This window comes from Aricia agestis, chromosome 16 (genome assembly GCF_905147365.1).
Source record: "Aricia agestis chromosome 16, ilAriAges1.1, whole genome shotgun sequence".
Classification (NCBI taxonomy): Eukaryota; Metazoa; Arthropoda; class Insecta; order Lepidoptera; family Lycaenidae; genus Aricia; species Aricia agestis.
Genome location: NC_056421.1, coordinates 14,095,640 through 14,109,023, shown reverse-complemented (window position 1 = coordinate 14,109,023; position 13,384 = coordinate 14,095,640). Strand labels below are relative to the sequence as shown.

The following is a 13,384-nucleotide window of genomic DNA, read 5'->3' as shown; positions in this document are numbered from 1 at the left end:
TAGTTGGCGTCAGCAAGTTGGTATGAAAATATCATACCAACTTGCTGACGCTTTACGTTTATAAGCTGATGTCTGCGTTGGTACTCGTCCTTGTAAGACTGTCTTGAAAAGTTCTCTTTGAGTCTAACCACAATCCACAGTGTAGGCCAACGTTATACAATTTGTATATTGTTTTATTCTTTTCTGTCAACATAACCTTATTAGATAAGGATGTAAAATGCTTTCTAACTATAACACCTTTATACACAATCGACTTTTCTCTTCTATCTATCTCTTTCACACCACTCACCATTCTGGTTAAAACCCAAACACGTGACATATTTGGGCTTATCCCGGGACTCAAACACACCCATCCTCTTATATAGCACGTTCGCAGCGTCTAATGTCCAGAACGCGATGTGGTTCTTCCCGCAAGTGACTATCTGGTTCTTGTCTAGTGGGTGGAATTCTACCGCTACCACCGTGTCGACTGAACACTGAAATTAAAAGGCGCTTAAGTATTTAAATTCTACTTAGTAACTCCAACTTTCTTCTGATTAATTTCGTTGCGGGTCCCAAGACAGCTTTAGCATGTCCCTCGGAGTCCCTGAGATCATATCAAATGGTTTTCGTGGTTGGATACCGCTGTCGATCCTGGCGACACAGGAGATACAGTGGTGGGAATGTGTGGTGGGTCAAAGCCCGTCGAAAAAAAATAGGTGGGACGACGATCTCCGTTTAGTTGCAGGCCCATGTTGGATGCGAGTAGCAGGAGATCGGTCATCTTGGCGTTCATTGAGAGAGGCCTATGTGCAGTGGACGAATATAGGCTGATTTGATTGATTGATTGAACTATGTATAACCGAAATTATTAACAAGAAAAGAACTCCGACTATATAGTTAAGCAGCTTAACTATATAGTCGGAGTTCTTTCAACAAAATCAAATCAGCCTATATTCGTCCACTCTTAACTTAAGCACAAATTTAAGCGTGGCAATTAAAATATTGAGTAGTCGGTTTTGTAAGCTTTGATTTTATAGGCTTCAAAAATTATACTTAAAACAAATAAACAGAAAAAAAAATTGTTTAACTAATAATGTTTGTTTTTTCTTTGAATCACGAGCAAAGCTTTATTTGCCAGGTAGTCGCATAAAACTATGCAAGCTAAGACGCTTTCTTGGTGTTGCCGCTCTAGCCTCTAACACATCTAGTAACCTTGGAGAGTTCTACTTTCTTACCTTAGTCTCAGCCAGACAATTCCTCTCCGGTCTCTGCCAGTCCCACACGGTGATGGTGTGGTCGGGTCCATCATCAACAGCAGCCAGTAACGCGCCCCCGTCAGCCCGCGAGAAGGACAGCGCTGCCACCCCGCGTTCCACCGACCCAGCGCCTAACACTGCGAGTGTGGCCAGGGATACGGAGTTCCACACTCTGATGTGGGGCTAGAAAGATGAAAATTGTTAAGCGACGGAGATTAGCCAAAAATTTAAACTAAGGACCAATTTTACCTACGTCTGTTAGTGTTAGCAGCTTGATAAAATGCCAGGTCTTCTCTTTCATTCATACGAATATGGAGAGTGGTATATGATATTAATTTGACTGTTAACTTTAACAGTCGTTGGTGAAATTGGATCTAAGGGTCACAAATTCATAATTATTTATATTGATGTTATAGATGCGAATGTGTGTATGGTGATTGGTTTGGTACGTTTTCACGTTTAAAACCGCTAAACCAATTCGATGTGAAAATTTTATAAGGATTTGAATGAGTAGGAAAGGACAATGTATAATTTAAATTACGGAAATGCGAAATTGCGAGCAACAGGCATTGTCATTTTGTACGATACGACAGCAATTCAACAGGCAAAAATAGTACTATTCCGCTGTACATCGACTGTCGATTTATTGTTACAAGATACTAAACCACCTTGCCGATTAAAACAATCGCTTTGTAGAATGGTTTGGTATAGGTGAGTCATTTCTAAGCCGGCACATCCGGGAAATGCCAGCCTTTCATTAGGTAATTGGTTTAAGAGGCCAACATTGTTTAGCTTTGTTTTTCAATCGGGAAGTCAACATCATCATTAACCGCTGGTACCGCCTCTGCCTCTTCGACATCATGGTGGTAATACCACCTATCTTCGTCATGACTCATGACCCACTTTGACACTTCCTTTCTCCCGTATAATGATTATAACCACCTATCCTGGCATCCACGCGGTATATTCATCTATCCTGCCATCTTTTCATGTAACGTATCGGCTCGTACCTACACTGCATCGTGCCGTTACGCTGAGCTAAGTCCTGACGCTAGAATAGCTCAATAATCATCATCCATCCTGCATCATTCTTTGCACTAGCCTGTAGCAGCTTCTGTACCCTTTCTCACCCTATCCCTCCTGTCACCATCATCATCAACGTTCACCACCTACCCTGGCGTCCACCCGGTCGTGTCCCGCGCACTGGCCGCTCGCCACCACCAGCTTGTTGGGATGCACCGCCAGACACTTGACGTCGTCAGTGTGGCCGGTGTAGTGGCGCTGGCACTGCTCCTCCACGTTGAAGAGGACCACGACGCCGGCGACGAAGTAGACTATCTCGCCAGTCGGCAGCAGGTAGATGTTGCTGCGACAGTCCTTGCCCCTGGAAATACATTTCCATCATCAAACAGAAAAATACCAAAAAGATGATCGAATATCACTCTGCGAAACTGGAGGAAGCAATCGGCGCATTTGTACAAAATCTATTAAAAACTACCTGGGTGATCAATGATCAGTGATTGACCAAAAAAGACACCATTTTTGGTGAGATCCAAGCATAATTGGTCATAAAAAAAATTTAAAAAACTAGCGGTACTACGGAACCCTATATTGCACATGGCCCGACACGCATTTGGCCGGTTTTTTAAGAATTTCGTTAATATTCCAACTCTTTCAACTTAACTTTCATTAGTCATCAAAACGCATTGTTTACGGGGCAGTGAGTCAGTACCACAGTTGGGCAGCGGAGCAGAACGGCCTTCGCAGACGTGACGGAATCTACTGCAGCCTCATAAAGAACAGGAAAACAACAATACTGCTGCCCTTGGGCAATCGTAACTTTACTATTTAAGGGTTATTGACCGACTTTTTTTAACTGTTTTGATGAAGAATCCTCTAGATATCAGTGGCGATAGCTGGGTTCTTTAGTGGAAGTAGATATCCAAATCCAGTACATAGGTAAAGATTTGGGTGACGATCTTAAAAAAAGGTATAAGGGTTTTAGTTATGCCGATATGATTATAGGAACTTCACGCCACTGACATGAAAATAGGTTTTGGGACCCTTATAGTTTCTTCATGGTTGTCTTATATTTACCAAACGCTAGAAAATACTTTTGTATGTACTCGTACGTCTCGTATACTATGTGTGTTTGCTAGGCTAAGCAACCTTACTTAAGTGGTACTACTAATATAATATATTCTGTGCTTAAGTATCAACCAGGGACGAAACATTGTATATCTGTAACGTATGTAAAAAAATGCAGTGTTGACGTGGAAAAGCTTTTAAGTAAGTACAGTAAACACAGTCGCTTTGGCAACTACATTATCAACTAAGTACATCTAATATTAATTTTCGTAGAATTGGTAAAAAAAATCTTATGGCAACAGCCCTAAGTATCAGGGCATTGATCGGTATGGTGCCAAGTAAATAACGATTTACCAATTGAAAAGGATCTGGCACAATTGCCAACCTACACAACAGTACATGTTCTTTTCTGCTAGAAATGGGCATACTGTCAGGTTTAAGGAAATATAGTATGACCATGTAAGGTACACGACAAAAATATGTGACGGCGACAAAATTGGCCGACACATAATAGGTATGTTTGCTATAATTTTAGATGCTCAAAAGTTGAAACAGCTAATCGCGATTAGACTATGTTAATCTTAATTACAATACGAGTATGTAACTAATGTGCTCATAACTTATTGTTTCACTTTATTCACTATCTCCTAAATGTCGAATAGGTAGTATATCTGAGCTTGGACCGACCGAAAGGTATAATAATACAATATTTTAACTGACCTTGATTTTATGTAATGAACATACACAATTTTTGTTTATTTAAAAATGTTCTTAATTATAAATTACGCGACATAAATACCAAGAATTAGATTTTCCGAGTACTAGTTAATACGCATACTAACAAAGACTAAGCTTAGTTATTTTTTATGTTCTTAAATAAATACGTAATTTGACCCACTTATCTACAATTTTATTACTTACAAATATTTTATAAAATTAATACATTTATGCTGTACGAGCTTTCGCCCGCGGCTTCGCTCGCGTTAAGAAGTATTATTATATACAAACTTTCATCCCCTATTTGAACCCCTTGGGGTTGGAATTTATCAAAATTCTTTCTTAGCGGATGCCTACGTCATAACATCTACCTGCATACCAAATTTCAGCCTGATCTGTCCAGTAGTTTGGGCTGTGCGTTGATAGATCACTATCGGCCGTTCCCAATATTTGATCTATCTCTGGTTTTGCCCTACTAGAGATAGGAATAGCTCACAATTGACATTAGAGACATATATTTTATGTCAATTGTGAGCTATTCCTATCTCTAGTAGGGCAAAACCAGAGATAGATCAAATATTGGGAACGGCCGTTAGTCAATCAGTCAGTCACCTTTGAGTTTTATATATATATATATATATATATATATATATATATATATATATATATATACAGGGTGTAACAAAAATAAGTGATAATACTTTAGGGTGTGTACGTGTTCCTTCTAGAGAGTTCACTGTGAAAGTAGCAGCGCTGAAAGACCAAACATTTTTTTCACTTTTGTATGGGCAAGGGCCCGAGCGTCACGAGTTTTCCCATACAAAAGTGAAAAAAAAATTTGGTCTTTCAGCGCTGCTACTTTCACAGTGAACTCTGTACAAGGAACACGTACACACCCTAAAGTATTATCACTTATTTTTGTTACACCCTGTATAGATTTTACAAAGAAAACCAATTATTATAATGAGGACAGAGTTCTACCTAAGATCAAGAGCTATAGTTATCTCTACAAATTCCTAACCTAGATACCATCATTGCATTATACTTTAAAACCATGGGAATATATTTCCATGGTTGGTGTAGAATAAATAATGGGTTAGCTGATTATCTACGACCTTCAAGCCCCATGGAATCGATAGCCTAGCGATAGCTGTAATAATACTATTTGTACATGATAGTATAACACTGATATGACATACAATGTTTTATTCATTAACTTACATTTTAATAACTTAAGTATAAAGGTATAGTAATAGGGAATATTACACAAAGGTGGGAGCAGAGGGCTCTACGAGCACATTTAGTAAATACTAAATAGTCCGACCAAAATCCGATATGTTTAACACGTCGTATCAGAATATTGACGGAAACGTTGTCATACGCTGAACAAAACGTCTAGCTTGAAAACACTGCACTAATATTAAAATAATTATCCTATCTATTAGTAAGTTATTCAAAATATCAACACTGCGTTTCACATTTTAAAAGCTATAAAATGTTTCGCCCCTGTTTGAAATTATGATTTTAAAACGCGTTTAGAACTCGGGCATATAAGCATCATAACTCTATTCTAAAGTTATTTTACAAACTTTTTGTTCTTGTTACCCTTTTTTAATAATTAATAATGGTTATAATAATCTGAAAGTAGTTTCGGTAGGCTGGTAAATTTAATTAATATTAAACTATTGTTAGCTAATTGGCAATTGCTCATATCAACGGACTCATGAGGGCTATGATATTTTAAACGTTCGTTTTCTTTTAACTTTTTTAAAAGGCCATTTCTTGTTCTATCTCTTGCCTTAAATTAACTCTAGGTTATTTCTATCATTATTCGTAAAATATGAAAGAGAAACATTTAAACAAACTGTCCGGTCACAAACAGTAAACATTACGTGTCAATACTCGTAATTGTTTTGATTTTCGTAATTACAACGTGTGTCGTAAAATTGGATTCCACCATCCATAAATTTAAGGGCGACAGCTCTGTAGCGCTCTATCTATGCTATAAGTTTAACTCTGAGGCTACCTTATTTCATTCTCAAGGAACCTTAAGAAGTTTGAACTTCGGAGGGTTATGATCTAAGAAATTATAAAAAAAAATAAAAAAAATCCTCACCTGTACCCATAAACCCACTCCAACTTGAGCTTCGCCTGTGGAGGGGGGGCCACCTTGGTGAGGTCGGGCGCATCGCCCTCCGGCCCGTGCAGCACCACCGGCCGTCCTCGCAGGTACATGCGGATGGAGCCGTCATCCTCGTTGTATTGACAGGTGTGGGTGCTGGAAGATAATGGTCTAGGTCAGTGTTTCCCAACCTGTGGTCCGCGGACCCCTTAAGGACCGCGAGTATCCGCGGTGTCACCTCTGGACCATACATAATTCGATTTTTTTGCTATTTATTTTATTAAAGGGGTCCGTGAAAATTGCGCTTGATATCGTAGTGGTCCGTGGCTAAATAAGGGTAGGAAACACTGGTCTAGGTGTAATTCTTGTAATCTTTGATCGATTGAAGGCTCCATTCGCGAGTGAACGGGGATGCCAATCTAGCGAATGGCTGTGTGAAAATTGGGACTCAGGCCACCCAGGCGAGGTGTCAATGGACTACCAAGACCTTAGAAGGAGAAGTAGGTAGTAGAAAAGTAAATTTAAGGGTGGATTGTGTTGGTTTAGACTTTAGACAAGTCGAGCTTGCTCTACAAAAGTCACTGGGTGCAAAATTTATAATATTTTAAAGTTTAAATTGGAACAAACGTATAGCTTCTGCGTTTAGCGTCTGGGTATTTTTATTGATACAGTACTGATCCAGCGCAGGAAACCAGTAACACTGACAGAAAAATAGACATGACAATAATCGGGCTCAAAGGACCAGAAATGTTTGTCACATTTTAAGATTGTAAATTTAAAAATGTACCCTAACTTGAAGTCTTTTTTAAAGTCAGTTTAAACGTTTTTTGTGTTATTATAATAATGCTCAGAAAGTGTAATATCTATTTTATTCTCACTGCAATCTGTGTCGAATGTTTCACGGTGGGCAGTGCTCTACATAAAGCGATGGTAATCTCTCTCCGTGTCAGTGAGCGCGGTAGATATAGTAATCATCACTAGATGACTATGCACTAAATGAGTGCCAAGAAGGCTTTTAACTGACTTTCATAAAATGAGGGATTTTTTTGTCTTAATCAAAAGATTTGAGAAACGACTGTCATATTATATTTGCTCGTCGGAGTCCACGTGTAATAATACAAGTAGAGTCACAGGTGCGTCTGTGGCTTTATAAACTCCTCACAGGCGTACACATATCTCGAAAATTATTTACTTTTAACACAAAAATTTGTAAAAAGTATTTTTCATGCAGTTTAGTTAGCTAATTAGGTAAACTTTCTTCCACAGTCCACACAAAAATTTTATTATTAGTTAAAGCCATTTAGTTTAAAAAAAATTAGTAGTTTTAGTAAAATATTTTAGTCCTAAAGTAGATATTATATATGAATATCAAGTTTTACATAAAATATTGTTATGAATCGTCAGCACTCAGCAGGACCGTAAGTATAAAATTTCCACAATAAGAAAATGATCTCAATTCTCGATGTAGGTTGTTATGATGCCATAATATTATGTAAGACCATAATATCTAATACCTACTTTTTTATTGTTGTTGTTGGCTGAGGTTAGTAATACTTGAGTTATAAAAAACAAAAATGCAAGGAAGATAAAAATTGTTACTCATGAAACAAGATCTACTTACATAGAGGTGAATGACATTGTGACTGTCTATGTCCAAAAGCGTTGAAAATTCAAGACCACTGGCCCACTATTTACCCAAATAAACAAATCTAAAAGAGAATTAGTGTTAATTAAGATACGAAACAAAAAACTATTGCCTTAAAAATAATAAAAAAAATATTCACCAATCTTCCATTCTATTTTTAAACGAATTTGACGTTATATTTTTTTTTTGTTTGTGCGCAAGAAACAGCCGGCGTTAGTGCAAATCGCGAGCGGACTGAGGGAATAAGAGGTCGAATGCGACTCGCACGCGTGACTCTACATACATTACTCGCTCTGTATGTAGTTATCCTTAACATTATCCTGCAGAGCGAGTGATGTATTATGACATAATTACCGTAATTTTACTATCTCTAAGCATATGAGTCATAGAGCAACCGGTAAGGCAATTTTGCGTTTGTGTTAGTTTACGTAAGTGTGGGTGACTTTCAAGGTCAAAGACAATCATCTAACTTTAGGTTGACCGTTCTGCCAATTTAAAATCATTGAGTCGACGCACAGGTTTGTCATAGAAGTACAATAGAGACGGAGTATAATAGAAGCAAGCAAGGTTTCAATGCACGTAATTTAAAGTTAACTTTCTCGTATGAAGATTTTTTTTGTCGAAGATCCGTAGTCTATTTTGATGTAAAAAATATTTGAGGCACTAAAGAGAAGTAACACACTACAAAAAGAGATAATTAAAGTATCTATTATTCACTATCTTAGTCTACAACACTCCGTCATGATTTACATTATCATAAATGTAAATTAGTGCTATAATGTAAACAATAATGTAGTAATAACCTTACATCTTTCGACACAAAGTCTAGCGTTCAAGACGAGAAGACTCAAGTAACAAGTTGTCTAATATATTGTCGTATCTATACATCTATATATACATACATACATACACACATATAAATAAAATTGGAGTGTCTGTTTGTAATATTGAAAGAACCGTTTTTTACTACATGCATATGAATCTATAAACAATACATACACCAAAACAACATTTTTTACAATTTTTGTCTGTATATCTAATCTCTGAAACGGCTTGAGCTATTTTGCCGGGACTTTTTTTGGTAGATAGCTCATGTAGTAAGGTGTAACTTAAAGGCTACTTTTTAACCGACGTCCAAAAAGGAGGTATTTTTACTTTTTTCATATTTTTTAGCGGACTATCCATCTTTGTTGTTATACTATGTTGACGCGGACGAAGTCGCGGGCAACAGCTAGTTTATAAGTAAAGTTTTAAGTTATTATAAAATAATGTATCGTTAATACAAAGAAAAGTAGTTAGCCTGTTTAGGAGGTACGATGCGTCATGCGACAGACGCACAGAAAAAGAAATTAACCATCCGTCTATTTTCGTCGACGTTTTTACGGCCAATGAACGGAGTTATTATAGCATTCAAATTTCAATGCTGCCTACAGGTCGCGTAGACAACTATACTGTACTCGGCGAAACATGGCGGTAGTGGTCATTGACTCCCTGTCAAAAACTTGTCATTTTCTATACAGAGCCACGATTGACAACATCTGACACTCCATTGTCAATCGCGGTTTATATAGAAAATTACAAGTTTTTGACAGGGAGTCAATGACCGCTACCGCCATGTTTCGCCGAGTACAGTATAGTGTTTTCTCAATTTTTCTCGCAGAATGTCACAATTTTAATTTAACACTTAGCAACAGCTTAAAGCAGTATAATTGTCTGTCGCAACCATTTGGGTCGGCGTCTGTCGCCTTGTGTAATCTCTGAACTCCATAAAAGGACGTGTTTTTGTAAAGTTGAAACTGGTAATGCACCGGTCAGGGATACGACAGGACTATTATGAAACTTAACAAACATAACTGATATTATACGTGCAAAAATCTGTATATTTCTGTCTGTCTGTTAGCTCTTGATGCCATTATGGCCAAACCAATTTTGGGGAAATATGGAATGATGATATTTTGAATCTCTGAAAGGACATAAAGGAAATACAATGCTAATTTTTTGGCATGAAACTGATTTCATTCCGTTGTTGATGTCTTATTCAGCACTTAAGATTTTTACTTTAAGTTGCTAAACCAGCGTTGCCAGATTTTTTTTGTGCCAAGTCGGGACTTTGGAACTTTTGGAGTGAAAAAGCGGGATTCTCCAGTCAAAAGCGGGACAAAGTAAAAAAAAGGTATAAAATCAAAAGTTTTTTTGAATTTTTATCATTTTATTTGCGTTAAATAACGTTTACGGGACAATAGATACTAAAGTGGCCAAAGAAAATCCACCCCTCTACCTCCCACACTCTTATCTTCATTACGCACCTTTCTTTCTCAGCACGCTGCACGTACGTTCGGGCTTTCCCCGTAAAGCGGGACGGTTTAGCACGTGTTTAGCAAGTGTTTAGCACAGCAACGCTGTGCTAAACACATAAAAGTATTCTTAAAACTATCCAATTCTATATATTATGTACGTCTATTAAGTAACAGCATTATCCGTTCAGTGGCTTTAGTAATAGATCAGCTCTAACTCGTCGCGTCATTTTAAAATATGAATACAACCAACATATAAATGTAATATCAATAATTCCATATTGAAAATGTGGTGGGCGAGTCTGGCTGGCTATCATCTGTATTCTATGTATTGATTATTATGGTATGTAAATACTACATAACTGATGACTGATGTAATCTTATATTATGATGGGCTATAGAAAAGTATATATGTATTTATATTGTGATAACTTGTAAAATATACCACTACAGCGTACTAAGCAATTTTGCTTATGGTAAAACTGTTCGAATTCTACTATTATATTCTAAGAAATAATGTTTGTTGTCTTTGCAAATTCGTTTACGCATTTTAAAAATTGTTGAAATTCTGAACTGAACGCCGATTTCGCCGAATTTTTGTTTGTTCTTGGGACACTAAGTAGCTCCCTAAGGCTGGCCATAGACGAATCGCATCTTGCGAGGCCGACAGCAATAATGCGGTTGCTGCACGGCGATCTGCAGTTTCCATACTAAATTAATATCATCCGCAATACACGGACCGCTCGAGCAATTCTTGAGCGGTCGGAGCAGTCACTCTGCGGTCGAGTTTCGCCGTGCGGTCGAACAATAAATGTATAGTACCTGGATGACCGAGCTTTGCTCGGTATTATAGCAAACACTCATTGACCTCGTGTTACTTAATAACGCCATTTGCTGGTCGTTAAAACAATTAGTTGCCAACAAAATAGTATTATTATTCGCCAATAGATGTCAGGAAGAGTCATATTTTTCAGTTTATCGATTATCGATAAAACACGAATAAAAAGACATTTTCTGAAAATGATTCCTAGCTAGATCGATTTATATATATATATATATATATATATATATATATATATATATATATATATATATATATATATATATATATATATATACATACAAGAATTGCTCGTTTAAAGATATAAGATATGTATGTATATGGTCGACAGCATGAGCCATGATGCGGTCATGTTGCAGTCGTGTACGACTTCAACTTGCGATCCGTCTATGGCCAGTCTAAGTACCGTAATAATCTGCTTATAAATTCAATTTACTCAAGTAAATTAGTTCATCTGTTTAGGCTTAAGATATAGTAACATGTATCTGGACATTAGACAGTCACACGTTGATACAATATTCGTATACAACATAATATTATTTTTTAACCAACCGATAAATTAGCTAAGTACCTTAAATTTAATTACCTAAGTAGTTACTCAGGGGACATCAATAACACAATATCGCTGAAAGGTTACACCCATGTCCCTTGTCTATCATTGTCTGTTAGGCCAAGGTCGAAGAGTCAAGTATAAAAGGACAAAACGTGGGTAAAGGACCGTACCGATTAATGCGACCACGAGCGACAAAAATTCAAATAAAATGCAACTTTATGACCTAGGCTAGAAATCCAACCTCGTGCCAAACATTATTTTTTTCGACTGCACAATGTGCAACATGTTAATAAAATCCACCAACAAAATTTCCGCGACTCTACAATTAAAATATTAATAAAACCCACTGCGAAAAATTTATTTTTCCGAGTAGAAACCCTTGCTATGGCGGTCATACTGCGCGTAGCTTTAACCACTGGCAACTGAACAGAATTTAAATATATGTATATAATATGTTAGTATAAAGATTCTTTGACTCCAAAAGGGACATAAGATTAATTATTTTTATCCCGGAAAAATTTACGGTTGTCGTAAGCCTCTTTTGGCGTAACGTAGTTGAGGGCAAAATCAAAATATTGTTTAAGTTATCCGCTATGTAGTTTAAGAAGTTAGATGTAAGTTCGGGCCACCAAAACCATAATCCCAACATCATTAGCAAAAAAAAACCCAACACCATTAGTAACAAGCATTACCAATATCCCATCAGCCAGAAACCCAAAGATCCAAACAACTTACCCATGTTTCAATATGGATCCGTTTTGTGACGACTTAGAGTACAGATTTAGCAAGGACTTGGTTGTCGTGAACCTGGACGAAACAAAAAATAAAGTGCAAACAAAAGAATCAACTAGCTGTAGCGTAAAAAAAGAAAACGAAAAGAAATAAAAGCGATTGTAATAAACAATTCAGTGTATATTATCTATTCTGTGGTATAACTATGTAAGAAAGGAGTCCTATCTACTCCTAATGCCGGCTCTTGATATAGGCGAACGCGTTGGCCAACGCGTCTGCAGACGCGTTGGCAGTGCGCTTGCAACGGCGTTTGTGAGTAATCCACACATAGGAAGGTCGTTCAGTATGCTTTGGATCGCGCCAATGTGCGGACGGATTCAAAATGGATGTTGAGTCGCTAACAGCTGCAGCTGTATATTTATTCACAGCTTATAATTACTTTGTAAATGTGGACAAGAAAAAGTTTTAAAAGGGTATTCTCGAATGAAATAAGTAAAAGGCGAGAAAACGTAACAAACAAAGAAATAAACTCACTTTTACATAATATTTTATAATATTAAAATAATATAAGTAATTATTTTATTACCTACTTATTATTTATTAAATTATTACATACAAAAATTATTACATATTATAATAATTATCATAATTATAACTCCGGGCAAACTGATCGCGCGGCCTATGTGTGGATGGAGCGCGAAGCTTGCGACAAATGTCCTTTGATCTTTTGCCGACATTTCCGACCCGCGCGGCAAGCTCGCAGATGCGTCGGCCAACGTCTAAATACCTACGGCCAACGCGCGAACGCCCGTTCTACACATTGGGCCAACGCGTCTGCAGACGCGTTGGCCAACGCGTTCGCCTATATCAAGAGCCAGCATAACGTAAGTCCGATCACAGGATTCGGGATTGTAAAGAGGTAGAGACTATTCATGATAAGTTTGCAGTGAGACCAAAAAAAAATAAAAAAATTTTAAAGTAAATATCCCCTTTATCTACGCCGTAGTCAGATATTTTATTTGCTTTGATTCCTATGAATCGGCTTAAGCGTTATACTGACATTTGCACTGCTGACTTACAGAACATTTTTAAGAAGTAGAAACTAAATTTTTATTTTAAAAACAAGTGAACTGTATTAAATTTAGGCACAGAAT

At 37.2% G+C, this 13,384-nt stretch overlaps 1 protein-coding gene across 2 annotated transcripts in view; it reads right to left on the bottom strand.

The window, feature by feature from the left end:
- The window catches only part of LOC121734836 (echinoderm microtubule-associated protein-like 2), a 79,330-nt gene that overhangs the window by 9,151 nt on the left and 56,795 nt on the right, over positions 1-13,384 (bottom strand). For both annotated transcript variants that reach the window (XM_042125463.1, XM_042125462.1), the window contains 5 exons: positions 12,234-12,305; positions 6,160-6,321; positions 2,412-2,622; positions 1,218-1,421; positions 290-476 (listed from right to left, as the gene is read on the bottom strand). In XM_042125463.1, the coding sequence (XP_041981397.1) occupies positions 290-476; positions 1,218-1,421; positions 2,412-2,622; positions 6,160-6,321; positions 12,234-12,305 (836 nt within the window). The remainder of the gene's footprint in view (positions 1-289; positions 477-1,217; positions 1,422-2,411; positions 2,623-6,159; positions 6,322-12,233; positions 12,306-13,384) is intronic.